Source organism: Malaya genurostris, chromosome 3, assembly GCF_030247185.1.
Source record: "Malaya genurostris strain Urasoe2022 chromosome 3, Malgen_1.1, whole genome shotgun sequence".
Classification (NCBI taxonomy): Eukaryota; Metazoa; Arthropoda; class Insecta; order Diptera; family Culicidae; genus Malaya; species Malaya genurostris.
In genome coordinates, this window is record NC_080572.1 from 302,345,762 (window position 1) to 302,361,466 (window position 15,705).

The 15,705-nt window shown below is 36.9% G+C and overlaps 1 protein-coding gene across 15 annotated transcripts in view; it reads right to left on the reverse strand.

Annotated features, from left to right (window-relative positions):
- Positions 1-15,705, reverse strand: part of LOC131435991 (titin) — a 389,662-nt gene that overhangs the window by 288,498 nt on the left and 85,459 nt on the right. For all 15 annotated transcript variants that reach the window (XM_058604330.1, XM_058604327.1, XM_058604329.1 and 12 more), the window contains exons 2-3: positions 12,727-12,849; positions 11,340-12,659 (exon numbers count right to left, since the gene is read on the reverse strand). In XM_058604330.1, coding sequence (XP_058460313.1) covers positions 11,340-12,659; positions 12,727-12,849 — 1,443 coding nt within the window. The remainder of the gene's footprint in view (positions 1-11,339; positions 12,660-12,726; positions 12,850-15,705) is intronic.

Genomic DNA, 15,705 nt, shown 5'->3' on the forward strand with positions numbered 1-15,705 from the left:
CGGATCTTCGTTTCTGATTCCGGAAGTATCTAAATAAAATGATCGTCTACTCCAAACCGGAAATTTCTTAGAAACGACTGAACCGGTTTTCATAATCTTAGACCCGGTCTTATGATCCGTCTTAGATTTAAATTAAAGGTCTTATGATTAAATACGACTTACGGTTTCGGAATAATAGGGTAAAGCGTGTTAAAAACTTTATACCATCACTGAAAAGGGCGAAAAACCGTAAAAAAATTTCTAAATCGACCTCAAATCTTCTCCTATTGATAGTTGTTATCCGTAGACGGTCAAACAAACCGATTTCCGTTATTCTCGAAGAAAATTATCCACCTAGTGGTACAATGATGCCTTTCTCATATTACGAATACCATCATAAATATAACTGTGGATTTCTAAAAATAACTGTTCATTGAATAAATACAGAAAAGTTAGTTAGAACGTAATATAGCAAAACCTACAAATCAAAACACCCTATAGTTACGGAACTGGAAGTATTATCCACAACGAATTCAGTGATTCGGTATGAACCGTAAACCTTTTCCTTCTATAAGTTTGTGAAAATCGATTCGTCCATCTTTGACATTAGTATTTGACCACTATTTCCAGTGCTTCCGAAACCTAATTCCGAGGACTAGCATAGCCGAAATTGATTTGAATCACCAGCAGCGTTGGGAAAAAATCCACATTTCGAAAATAGCGACTGAAATTTTTCACAAATGATTTTTAGACAAAAGAATCATCCATCAGAAAACTCACTACAGAAAAGTTCAGTACTGATTTTTTGACAACGTGATTCACACTGAAACTGATTTCGCATGGCAAAAAAATCAATAGTGAAAAGTTCAGAAGCGAACTTTCTGCTCGATGATATTTAAGAAAACTATTCGCACATTGAATATATCTGATATGGCTCTCGAACAGAAGATTTTTGGGAAATGAGTTTTCACAAGCCGTTGAATCTCAATCCTTTGCAGAATACATGATGAATAAATTCGTCGATGAACAAAAACTGAATCTTTCTGAAAATATTCAGTGTGCGTAGGGTGGATGATAGATAAGTGGATTATTAGTGGTGATGTATTTGAAATTTATTCGACACTACATCTATATATATAAAAATGGATGTAAGTTTGTATGTTTGTAACGCGATAACTTCGGAACTACTGAACGGATTGTCACCAAACTTGGCACAGGTACTTCTTGTATTTCAGAGATGGTTTAGGGAGTATGTTTATATGGGAGGGAGCGTAGCGAGTGTCATAAACAAGTGGGGGTCATGGAAAAACTCATATAACTTGAAAAGAATCGATACGTTTTGAAGACCGTAGAACCATTTTGCATACCTTAGATATGACTATATAGGGGGTGTATGTAGCAAGTGCCTTTAAATAGGGGGGTGTAATGTTTAAAACGGCATAATTCCGAAACTACTGAACGGATTGCCACCAAACTTGGCACATATACTTCTTGCTCTTCTGAGATGGTCATAAGCGTATTTCTATGCGGGGAGGGAGCGTAGTAAGTGTTCTTAATAGGGGGAGCTCATGAAAAAATTGGTCTAATTTGACGAGAATCGATTCTTTTTTAAGACCATAGAAACATTTTGCATATATTATATATGATTATATAGGTGGTGGATGTAGCAAGTGCCTTTAAAAAGGGGGGTGTAATGTTTGTAATGGCATAACTCCGGAATTACTGAACGGATTGTTCACTTGGATGTTTAAACTTGGCACATGTACTTCTTGCTCTTCTGAGATGGTCATAAGCGTATTTTTCTTGGGGGAGGGAGCGTAGCAAGTGTCATCACCATGGAGGGGTCATGAAAAAATTCATATAACTTGATGAAAACCGATATTTTATGAAGATCTTAGAAACATTTTGCATATCGTAGATATAAGTTAATGGGGGATGGATGCAGCAAGTGCCTTTAAAAAGGGGGGTGTAATGTTTGTAATGGCATAACTTCAAAACTACTTAACGGATTGCTATTAAACCTGGCACATGTACTTCTTGCTCTTCAGATATGGTTATAAGAATATTTCCATGGGGAGGAAGCGTAGCAAGTGTCCTTAACAAAGCTGGTCATTAAAAATATTATCTAACTTGACGAGAATCGGTATTTTTTGAAGGCACTTTTTGCACAACTTAGATAAGATTATAAGGATATTCTGTTAGGAGAGGGTGTAGTAATTGCCTCTAAAAAAGGAGTGCAATGTTTGTAACGGCATAACTCCGGAACTATTGCACGAATTGCTATAAAATTTGGTACAGTTATTTCTTGCTGTTCAGAAATAGTCAAAAAGGTATTTTTATAGAGGAGGAAGCGTAGCAAGTATCATTAACAGGAGGGGCCAAGAAAAAAAATTCTGATTGCTATCAAATTTGGCACAGATACTTCTTGCTCTTCAGAAATGATCATTAGGACATTTTAAGGGATGAACGTGTGTAGGAAGCGTCCTTAACATGGTGGGAGAGGGTCAATGACGAAATTTGAATAGAATCGACATTTAGACTAGACTCCCATTTTTTATAAAACAAGAGAGTGGAAAAAATATCAAGGTCGTATTTTTCTTTGAATAATTTCAAAGGATCTGGTTCCATTTTGCCGGACAATTCAAAGAGCTAAGGGAAAATAATCTTTATCTGTCTATGAACGCGAGTGTATTTAAGTTTCAGCATAACTACGAAACAACTAAACGAATCGCCACCAAGTTTGGCACATGTACCAAAGGTGGGAATCGATATTTTTTGAAAAGCACAGATACACTACTCAGGGTAATCATGGAGGAGATCTGTTAAAAGTCACTGACAAAAAGGAAGTTAAATCAAAATAGATTATAAGGTTATTTTGAGGGTGAGAGAGAGTAGCAAGTACCCCGAACATGAAAAGTGCAAGGGAAAATTGATCGGGTTTTACGAAAAATTGGTACTTCTTTACGAGTACAGTATATTTCTAGCAACTGAGAGAGGTTCACAAAAATATTCACAAGAGGAAGGGGGAATAAGTACTCTCAACACCCGGTGAACGACCATAATTAGGTTAAACCGGGTCTAAATAAACCTTATAGAATGAAATGAAGTATTCTCAACATTGATCTGAATTGACGAAATCATACAATCAATGTGCATTTTATTATGTAAATTAAGAAAACTGTCGACTCAAGGTGATGGAAATAGGATAACAACAACATTTGTATTAACTGAATAATTATTCTATAGGTTTTACTCTCCGATGAACTACCAAAATGGTTAAAACCTTGGTCAAATAAATCATATAAAAACGTCATTCTATAGTACGAATGTAGTTATGATGTTAAACAGCCTTTCGTTATAAAATAATCATTATCAGATGGAAAGTTATGAGCAATTAATGATGTCATAAAAATTTTTATAAAGAAAAGGGAGTAGCAAGTGCTCATAACCATGGAAGCCAAAGGTATTGTAGATCGATTGTGACGAGGAAGTACGGAAGTACGTTACAGGCACATATATATATATATGAAATTTGGAGGTTACTAAGAAGGTATTTATAAAGAGAAAGGTGTTTTAAATGTTCCTAACAAAAGGGTTAAAATATAAAACTGATCCAATTTGTCGTGAATACCATGAAAATTATGATTATTGTGAAATCTGAGATGGGACACTGATCATTCGCTGTCTGAACATGAACGGAGTATTGTTCGATCGGGTTTCCGTCTAAGTTGTGTTTCACTATAAGTGTATTTCACTAAGCAGGAGAACTTTGAGAATTTTTTTCGGCCTTCCCTTCACGAAACATTTCCGAGCAACGCCGGGTAATTCAGCTAGTCATTAATAAAAGCAGCAAGTGCTGTGTTCAATAATAGTTGTAATGATAATACAAACATTAGTAAAACAATCACAAAGCATGTTATGCAACTGAATAAACAGTTTTGAACCAAATTTCTCTCTTTTGCTTCGTCGCTTTAGGTAGTGGTATAAAAAATTTAACGCTTATTAATCCCGTAATTCTGGAACCGAAAGTTGTATTCGGATGAAATTCTAAAGCTTATTTTGTTTTAATTGCCGCATAATGTCTACTATATCGATATTGATTGGTTCTTTTCGGCAAGCATTAACTGGGAGAGGCGAAAGATATGAAATGAAAAGAGGAATAGGATTGTGAAAATCGGCTTAGCCATCTCCGAAACAAGCGAGTGCACAAAAATGCTACAAATGCTACAATGGTATATGACACTCGGGCCTCGGTGCAAAGATGTTTTCGTAGTGATTGTATAACCTTTCCGTATGAGAAGAGCAAAAATTCCGTGAAATGATATTTTATTCTGAATAATTCCAATTGGCAGACTTACTATGTCATGCTCTATTTCGATTAACAATTAAACGAAATCAAACAAACGAAGCGAATCTGCATTTCTGTTACATTTGCATATCTAAGTTAAGCTAAACAACATAAATCAGCAGCATGAAGAATGTACTAAGATTATTATTATTACTGTTATAATTATTATTAATCAAATAATTTTCATAACAGTATGTACATTAATATTATTTGTTGTTTTCACTGACATCACTACACCTGCACTACCGGCTGTGAAAATTGCATATGCATCGCGAAGTATAAAGTTCCTATGAATATTTATTTATTCAAATTAATTTCAATTCATTGACATTCTTTTATTTTCCTGGTCTCACTCATAATAAAATAGCTAATATTTTTATCAACCGCAGTGTTTTTCACCAAAATCACGCACCAGTAGCAGACATTCGTAAAAGTTTCGTTTTCTTAATGGCGTGTACCAAATAGAACAAAACCCGCATCGTGCGTGTTGTGTTGTGTTGTCATTCTACATGGCGGTTTGAAAGCTTTGGCACGCCCGGTAACTGCGATTAAATTCACAGTTGCTTTTGAGACAATGAGGTTTCTAAATTAAACCAAATTTTGCGAAAATCGGTTCAAGCGTCACTGAGAAATCAAAGTGAGTTTTACCTTTGGAGTTTTCCTTTATTACCTTTGGTGCTTCCGGAACAGGAGAAGAGTGAACCAGTAGTGCCGAGTTAAGTTTGTATGCCCAAAAACTAACAAGTTCTGCAAACTGGAATAATTTATCAGTCAGTTTTATTGGATTTGCACCTGTTTTTGACTATCGTTTGTGAAAAAATACTCATGAATGTGAAAATTTTAGTTTCGGAACCGAAGTAGAAACCAGACAAAATGTTCTAGAAATTGAATCTTAGTTTGTGAAAATCGGTTAAGCCGTTTCCGAAATAGATGAGTACACATTCTTTCCTAAATTTTCACATATTATCTGGTAACTCCGGAACCGGATGTCGGATTCCAATGGAATCCAATAACAGGTTATGGGATCATAAGACTTTTCATTTGAAGTTTGTGAAAATCGGTTCAGCCATCTCTGAAAAAAGTGAGTGCATTTTTTTTTTCATTTTTAGTGCATATCACGCTTTATCTCCGGAACTGGAAAACAGATTGGGATGAAATTCAATAGCAAGCTATGGGACCATGAGACCCTTCATTTAAATTCCCCACTTCTAACTTGGTGCCTAAAAAAGCATTGGACACAGCTGCGGTGTCAGTAGTAAGAGAATAATAATCGCGTGATTGGATCTAGGCGGGAAATTTTGAATTCTATTTTACTGGTGTCAGTAGCATAGTGTGGTGAAGAACTACATCCGACCATACTTAGGGACTCGAATTCAGTGTTCGACCCCCTCAAGTAGAAGGTAAAATAGAATTCATTTCTTTTTTCTGATCATGCTCATATGAGCCTGCCTAGGCTAGCTTTTCCGTTCTAAATTTATAACTGATTCAATCTAGAATACCAATCCGTCTTTTCATTTCATATCTTCCGCCTCTCCCAGTTAATGCTTGCCGAAAAGAACCAATCAAAATCGATATAATTCTAAAGCTTTGTATGGGATCATGAGATATTCAATTTGATCCTAAGTTTGTGAAAATCGGTCACGCTAAGAAATCGAAGTGAGTTTTACTTTTGGAGTTTTTCTTCACCACGTTAGGTGCTTCTGGAACAGTAAATGGAAAATTATCAGTGCCGAATCGAATTTATATGCCCACAAACTAATAAGGTTGGCAAGCTAGAAGAATTTGTCAGTTAGTTTTAAGGGATTTGTACTTGTGTTTGCCATCGTTTACGAAAAAAAATGAAAATTTTCCACTTATCGAATTTTAGTTCCAAAACCGAAAGTCAAATCCGGATAACATGTTCTGAAAAATTTAAATAATTTCAAGACCTTTCGTTTCAATCTTAGTTTGTGAAAATCGGTCAAGCCGTTTTCGAGATAATGTGCGAGTGCACATTTTATACCTAATGTTCACATATTACTCTGCAACCTCGAAATCAGAAATTGAGTCCAAATGAAATTCAATAGCAGGCTATGGGACTATAAGATCTTTCATTTGGATCTAAGTTTATGAAAATCAGTTCAGCAATCTCTGAAAAAAGTGAGCGCCTATTTTTTCCATATTTTTGGTGCATATCACTCTGTATCTCCGGAACCGAATGTCGGATCTGGATGAAATTCGAAAGCAAACTGTGAGACTATACGACCTATCATTTTAAGTTTGTGATAATAAGTTCAGCCATCTCCTAGAAAAGTGAGTGCATATTTTTGTAACATACATGCACACATACACACACAAACATTTGCTCAGTTCGGCCTCGGTTGAACAATCGGGTTTCACAGTGATTGCATAGCCCTTCTATATGAGAGTCCCCACTTCTAACTTATGCCTAAAAAAGCACCACTACATTTTGGGGCCTCTGGTAAACAATGCCTAATATCTTGACACCAATCCATTTCAAAGAGTTCGTGTGTTCGGCATGTTTTCTTTTTGTAAAAGTATGGTCTACAACTTCTCCGAAGAAGTGAATTTTCTATCAGGCAATATACTGCGTTATCGAGGTTGGAGTAAAGTCGTTTTGTAGTTTGTTTAAAAAATGGAAAAAACCGAGTTTCGTGTTTTGATAAAACATTTTTTTAATGGGTAAAAACACCGTGCAAGCGAAACAATGGATTGAAAAATGTTATCCGGACTCTTGCCCATCAATATCAACGATTTGTCGGTGGTTCGCCGAGTTTAAACGTGGTCGTACCGACACAAATGACGCGGAACGCTCGGGTAGACCTGTGGAAGCCGTTACACCGGAAAATGTGAGTGAAGTGACAAAAATTATAAAAAAAGATCGTACAGTGAAGCTCCGTGAGATTGCTTACATGACACAGATATCATATGGAAGTGTATTTACTATCCTTCATGAAAAATTGAGCATGAAAAAGGTTTTTTCCAAGTGGGTGCCGCGATTGCTTTCGATGGAACAAAATGCACCCTGCCACAAGTCGATGAAAACAATGGCGAAATTGAACGAATTGGGCTTTGATCTGCTTCCCCACCCCCCATACTCGCCAGATTTAGCCCCCAGTGACTACTGGCTCTTTGCTGATTTTAAAAAAATGCTCCAGGAAAAAAGATTTGGCTCAAATTAGGAGGTCATCGCTGAAACTGAAGCTTATTTTGAAGTGAAAGATATTTTTTTTATAAACATGGTATTGAAAAATTGGAAAAACGATGGAACCATTGTATCACCCTAAAAGGTGATTATGTTGTTGAATAAAAAAAATTTTGCAAAAAAATGTTGTTTCCATTGTTAGTCTAGGGACTTATTGATCCATGTGTTAAGTATAGATAAATTAAAACTATAACCTCACTTGTAGGTGGATTACTGACAATTTTAATCAAAACAAGGTTTGTTTGAACCAATAAGTTTGTTAAAATTCATTTGGACATCTTGAAGGAAAGCGAGTGAGATAATTTTTGCAGTTTTTAATCACCATTTCCAATTCTTCAAAAATCGGAACTGGAACGGTATTACTGCCCTACCAGCTGTGAAAATTGCATATTATGCAACCGTAGCATCGTCTTTTACCAATATCACACACCAGTAGCAGACATCCGTAACCGTTTCTTCATGGCGTGTACGAAATATAATAAAGCACGCATCGTTCGTTTTGTGTTTTCTTCTTCCACCGTATCACCACGTAAATTTTTATGCCCACAAACTAACAAGCTCTGCAAACTAGAAGAATTTCTCAGACAGTTGTACCTGTTTTTGACCATCGTTCGTGAAAAATACTAATGAAATTGGCAATCCTCCACTTATCACGTTTTAGTTCCGGAACTGGAAGTCGGATCCAGATAAAACGTTCTAGATTTTTTTTGGAAACTATAAGACCTTTCATTTGAAGCTAAGTTTGTAAAAATCGGTTCAGCCATCTCTGAAAAAAGTGAGTGATTATTTTTTTTCATTTTTTGAAAATCATATCTATATTTTTGGAATTGGAAGTCCGATCGGGATTAAATTCAATAGCAAGCTATGAGACCATGAGACCTTTCAATTGAATCTAAGTTTGTAAAAATCGGTTCAGCCATCTCCGAGAAAATCGAGTACATATTTTTGTTACATACATATATATGACATTCGTCCCATAATTTGAAAATGGAAAAATTTCAAAAACGTAGGGTGCAGGCATTTTATACCAAGTATGTAGTATGTTCCAAGTTTGAAAAGAATCGGTTCAGTAGATTTGCGCACGAAAATGTGAATCAAGATTGTGAATCAAAAAACCGAACACCGTGAATTGAAAAATTAGGTAACAAAACTACAATTGCGATTATTTTTTAAATTGTGGGAACTGTATATTAAACAGAGTAGCAGCAGACCTTATGCCTACACGCTCTTTTTATTGCGCTGAGACAAATTGGTTCTCATTCTCAGAGACTTAGCCGCTCACACAAAAATTTGCTCGTGCATTTATGCACTTCGTACGTTCTCAGCGCATTAAGCCAAGAACGAGGTTCGAATGCTCCAGTCGCGTGAGAATAGGCATAGCAACCTGTGCTAATTAACTCTTTGATAAGTCCCCGATCACAATATAATATTTATACAATTTTGTTAGAAAATTAAACCCTACATTTTTTGGCAGCTATGTTTTCTAACACTTTTTTAATTACTTTCCTTGGCGTACGGCACAGTTGGTAATAATTAGGTTTTCAGAAGTGGGTTAAAGTATTTGTAATTTTTCAATAATTCTAAAACTTTTTCTTATCTACTTAAAAAACCTAAAAAATTTAAAACTGTTCAAGTATGATCTAGAATTAAATATAGTGATCACGTTAGTTATTTTAATTATTAAACTACTTTTCAAACCTGATAATTCGCAAATTCGAGCAATTTTTTTTCACTTTAACCCCCCGGCGAATGACCATTAATGATTAAAACCGGGGTGAATTAAAATAACATTAGTATTAATAACAATAATACGTTTCCATGCAAAAATCATAAAAAGTTTCCATGCAAAAATCAGCACATTTGCTCTGAAAGTACCGACTAAGATTTCATCCAGTTATTCCATTCATTGTTTTTGCTCTGCTCTTGCACTAAAAATGATTTTAAACTTATTTAGTTTTACGTTTCGCATTCAGCTCAGTGCGTTTCTGCTCTGGAAAGTTTAAGTCCGGTTTTAGCACACCAACGATAAGTTGCACTTATCAGCCATTCACATAACGCTCAATCACTTTTTGAAATTTGCTATGTTTCAAACAGTATCACACACACTATTTAGATTATCCCAATAAAACGCTATTTGACGCAGCGTTTGAATGGCATGTTTGAATTGGCGTAGCAAAATCCTGCATTCATGTTACTTCTCTGTATGATATTTAAGCTAAATAAGGTAATATTAATCAGCATATCATTATAATTATTATTCATCGCCGCATGTATGTTAATATTATTATCTGTTTTGCCTTTCTCATATAGAAAGGTTATGCAATCACTTGAAAAACCGACTAGTGAAAATTGGCCCGGAGGGCCATGTGTCATATACCATTCGACTCAGTTCATCGAGCTGAGCAATGTCTGTGTGTGTGTATGTGTGTGTGTGTATGTGTCAAATAATCTCACTAGGTTTTCTCGGAGATGGCTGAACCGATTTTGACAAACTTAGATTCAAATGAAAGGTCTCGTGGTCCCATACGGAATTCCTGAATTTCATCCGGAGCCGACTTCCGATTCCGGAATTATAGGGTAAAGTGTGTTCAATATTGTACACCGTCACTTAAAATATTTTTGGATACAACAAACATTTAAATCGTAATTTAGAGTGCGTTCTAGAAGAGTTTATGTGTCATGTTAGTTGGTGGTCGGTTCTTTGGTTTGTGGAAATGTGGATGACTCACGCAATCAAAGCATTGTTTTATTCTGTATGTTATACTAGTTAATGCACAAACAATCTCTTGGTTCCTTTAAAAAATCGAAGAGATAAATTTTGAATGGAATACCACAATATTATATGTACATGAGAAAGGCATCATTACACCACTAGGTGGATTAAAACAGGTTTTTTTATGATATTGACTCCACCACGACGGTATTACTGAACAAATTTCAAATACATCACGAAACATGGAATTTCGATACGACCGATGAAATAAAATTGAACGGTAATCAGTTTTGACGTTTACGTCACTATCGGAACTGTAAGAGACAGCCATTTGAACGTAAAACCTGTTTAATGAACACAGACTAGCATTGAAATGAGCCTAACTTTGTTGAAATGTCGATTCCGAATCAGACAGTGATACTGATGGAGACATTTTTAAACTCTAAGTAAAACCAATCTTTATCTTATCAAAAATCATTCGTTTCAAAATTCATTATAATATCTACACACATCTACACATATTATATGAAAAGATAATTTTTTTTATTTTCTGTGAATCAAAAAATTTGCTTATTTCCAGCCCTAACGTAAGCGTTGAATCTTGCTATTCTGAACTAACCGGAACAATCTGAATGAATTTGTGCTAAAAATCAGCCCAAATTCACGATTAAGTTCTAGCCATTCTTTCTTACACAAGGGGAATTTTGAAAAGGTGCTACATATTAAAGTAAGACGTATTCACGCAAAAAAACCTAACGCGACTATTTCCGAGTTTTTAATTGACACCCGGCCATAAAACATTTCTAATACAAAAAATTTTTTACAGAAATAAAATTTGAAAAGTACAAAAAATATAGCAAAAATAGTTTTATGCTTTACTCCACTACACCTACAACCTGCACTATGTTATTTGTCAGGTGTATTTTCAGTGTCAATAACTGTTTGAAAACTTTAGTTTTTGGTTGTTCCAATAGCCAATTCTTACGGAAGTCGGTCTTGCTAAGATCATTTTAAGATTTTAAGCAATTCAAAAGGAATACTTTTGCACTTCTGATTCACTAATTCAACGTAACTCATGACTTTAATTCACTCACCTCCAAATCGTTCAGGAGCTGGTGATGCAACAACAAACATTCCTTCGCCTCGGTCAAGTTGATTCCCATTTCGTGGATGCCGTCGCCTTGTACTATCCGTTGTTGGCGCGTTTCGTCTAGCCATTGGAATAACTGATTGTACCGCTCGAGGAAGTCATTCAGTGCCTCGGTCAATCGTAAATTTTGTTCACTTTGCTGCAAACAGTACCGTTCGAAGGCAATCTTCTTTTGTTCGATTCGTTCGACCATCTCCTGTACACCGGCTACTTCCGGTTTAGTTCGTCCGACGTCGTCTATCAGCGAGTAACCGGACTGGAGAATGTCACCGACCGTGGCGGAAACTTCTTGCAGTGCCTTAATCTGTAGAGCCGAAGCCGTCGGTGAGCTTGGCCGCATGTGTAAATTACTGAGTTCGATTTCGATTTGAGATAGCTTACTGAGAAGATTTTCAGCTCGACCGAAAAATTCCCTCGATTGACTTAGCAAGGATTCACGATGGTCGATTTCGTCCAAAAATTCCGTACAAGCCGCGAGAATACTGTAGGCTTTCGAACAGGCTTCGTCACCTGCGAAACATCCCGTTGACACGAGCTCTTCGGTGGCTTTCGTGATTTTTAGGGACTTGTCTCGAAGTAGCATCGCTTCTGGTTTCAGATTTTGATAGATTTCTAGCAAATCTCGAGCCTGCTCCGAGGAATCACCGAGCGTGAAGGAACTGAGATTGGAGTTTTTGGAACTATTCAGACTGTATTCGATATCGGTGAGTTCTTTGGCGAGGATCGCTAGGGTGAGACACTGCTCCAGTTGATTTTTGCGGGATTGCCAGGCCACTTCGAGATTGTTCCGTCGGTTCGATAGATCTTCCAGCCACCGTTCAACCTGACTGACTGCGTGCAGAGCATCCTGTTTGATGTGGTTGGGCCGTGAGTCCAGCGTTCCGATGTTAGCCAACTCTTTGAGTTTATCCAGCATCTGATTGCCTACCTTCAGGGCGCTGGAAATGGATGCGAGCATTTCGGTGCGAAGAGATTTGAACGATTCCAGAAACTCCTGGACTGCTTCGATTTCGATCGGAATCATTGTGTCGTTACAGGCCACTTCCAGTGAGCTCATTTTACCGTAGCATTCTCCGAGTCGCTCGAAAAAGCTTACATTCAGTAGGATAATATCTCGTCGCTCCTGAAGCATCTTTTTCACGTCCTGCCACACCAACCCGAGTGAGGCGGCCATTTCTTCGATTAGAATTGGATCTGGTCGCTGGTTGGAAGCGATCTTTTCCTGTACTTTGTGATAGAATTCCTCCAGTGGCGTCGGTAGGTTCTGAAATCGAAGGTAAAATCGTTAGGCCTCTTTAGCGGTTCAATGAAAAAAAAAACTGTTTACTAACCTGAATTTGTCGTAGCAACTGTTCGTGTTCACGTTGAAGGTTCAACGCATCGTCCAGACTGGGTCCCAGAAATGTGAACTTTGGCAGCAGATCAGCAACTTTGATGTACAATCTTTCGCCACTCTGCAATGCAAAAACAGAACAACACAGACAGGTCATAAATCAGTTTGGAAAGCAGCGGCAAATAAATGTTTATCCAATATCCGACTATCGCATAGTTCTGACTGTTTCATCTTCCTACGCACATCAGCGTTCGCAAATTGGCCGCTTTGCGAACCAAGCATGAGGCATCTGGCGGAGGTTTTATCGCGTTTCAGTTCGTGCACGAAAATGCGTTGGCTGCAGTCTGTCAGCAGCGGGGCTACCGCGAGAGTCCATTTATGTTTTGTGTATGGACATAATTAGCTTGACAAGATTTACAGCCTGCGGGACAAATCGATGAGTGGGTTCAGATGACAAGTCAGTTAGCGATTGGGTAGCAGTTTATTGGTTACATTGATCTGTCAATATGATTTTGTTGGTAGGTTGCAGTCTCAATTTCACCCGCTAATTGTCATTATTATACGATCCAATTAACACCCAAGCACCTAGTTTACACCGATGCAATTGAATACTAAGTGATGCATTAACATGGAATTCACCTTCACCTATAAATTATTATCGCTGTCCGCCTAATAGGAGAGGGCCGTGTGAAATATCGACCGGTGTCAGCCCGGACACGAGAAAGCATTGGTTGACTTGTAGCAAAAACGAATCTTCCATTAATTAGCATAACTGCACCCTAACGGAACATTCCGTATGGTTATATAGCAAATAAATTATCTTTCCCATCGAGCGGTCTTTCAGGCGAGAACAGTAATTTTTGCAGATGGTCGCGATAGTGCAATCGGGACGGACGATTTGCCCGGCGACAATTAAGCTGAACCATGTACGACTTCCTAAGGTTCCCTCCATTAGGTGATCATAAAATAGCGAGTTTTATGTCTGTCGAGGGCAATTTGGTCCGACAGGGTCTGATCGGTAGGTAACACTGTTGTCGCTAAATAGTATGTTCATTTTTATTTTATCGCCATGGAATTGGCATTTACAGCTCAGTTTCATTTTATCGTTTGCTACATAAATCAAAGAATGGTACGCAAAATGCTGCAAGTAGGCCATGGAACGCATTATAACTGGACCAGAGGAAAGTGACAGCTAAAATAGACTCGGTTTTGAAGACAGGGTTAAGAATTCAATTGATTTGTAGAAAGTTAAATGTTTTGTCGTGAATACGACTTACTTTGCTATGGGGCGCCTTTTCTAAATTTACTCTGTACTAGAATGAGTAGAACTTCATCGTGAATATCTCTTTTTGTGTTCAACACAGCAACATAATTCTTTCTCATAGTTATCGGAAATATGGTCAGTAATTTATGGTAAAAAAATAGGTAAAGAATTCTAAAAATTTCCCGAGTCTCAGAGGGCCGAGTGTCATATACCAATCGATTCAGCTCGACGAGAAAATGTCCGTGTGTGTATGTGCGCGCGTGGGTATGTGTGTGGTCAACAGAGAGGACGAGATCTCAAAAATACACGCTAATGAATGGTTTTGAGATGTTTACTTTTTGAGTTATACGATGTTGTACGTAAACATTTTCAGTTTTTAGTATTAAAAATGCCTTACTCTTCGATATACCGGGCCGGGTGTAAATTAAAAGTTTAAAAAGTAGAGGCGTAACCTTTTTCTGTCATAATTTTGAACGTTAATAACTCAGTCATTTGTTGATGGATTGATATATTTCAACTACCAATCAACTCGGAACCAATTAACTTAAACTTATGGGGTAACGTCGTTTAAGTATTTCAATTGCATACCATTGAAAATGTGGATAAAGTTGACCTATGATTTCACGAGCCAATCACAGTAGCAGCGCGTGAATGATGTCATCCTCTCGTCCGATTTGCGAAGTATGAACTATCGCACAAAAGAGGATCTATAAATATATGTCCGAATACATTTGTGCTTTAGTTAACCACTGGCTGTGAGCGAGCATGCCTCGTAGGCCGGTGAAGGTGTTTGAATAGTGAGTGGTTGAAAGTCACATCCATTCGTTCGCTGGATAGTCGCTTTTGTATGTGTGCGGTGTGTTCAATATAGTATAGTAGGATTTTATTCTGATTTTCCGGTAACTATCAGGCGAATTTAGAATTACTGGCGATAGATTTTTCGGACCTAATTTGAAGCGCTTTTATCTCGATAATTTGTTGATGGATTTTCCTCATTTGATTAATTCGATAGCTTCAATATTGTATGCTTAAAAATGTGTAAAAAAACAAATCCAGACTAAGTGTAACAAAAACAATGCAATGCGAATCGCTATGCAGTATCAATTCGAAGAAGTTGTTGTCCCACCAGGAATAAAACGCTTCAACAGATTCAAAATTAATTTCTGAAACTTATCCTAAAGCGGCCTCCTTTGTTTAGTAGTGTAAATGAGTTCTACAGACTCACATATACAGAACTATTAAAGGTAATATCATATAGTATCAAAGATAAACTCAAGATAAACTAACCTGCAATTTTATATACATCGTTTGAATAGTAACCCTCGTAGAATTTGGTTAATTATTTGCTTCAAAACAATAAGCGTTATATGTTAATAACATAAAGTTACAATATGAACAAAATTTCAGAATTTTGTTGCGTATACATTCCGTATATTCCTAACATGTCAAAGCGAAAAGAAATGTAATTAACTAAATATTTTATGCGCACTGTTTCGCATGTTTTCTTCCTCGTATTATTGCCATATTATTTTGTATCTTAAATTGAGCTTTCAACTAACATTGAAATCATCATAATTGATTTCCAGCTAAAGAAAGTTATTCAAAAACTTAATAATGTAAAAATTTGTGGAAAGGGATCAAAATTGAATAGAATCAGACCATGTCAGCTTGGAGCGAATTCAAACTCAGTCCAGAAACGCCATCGCACGGCAT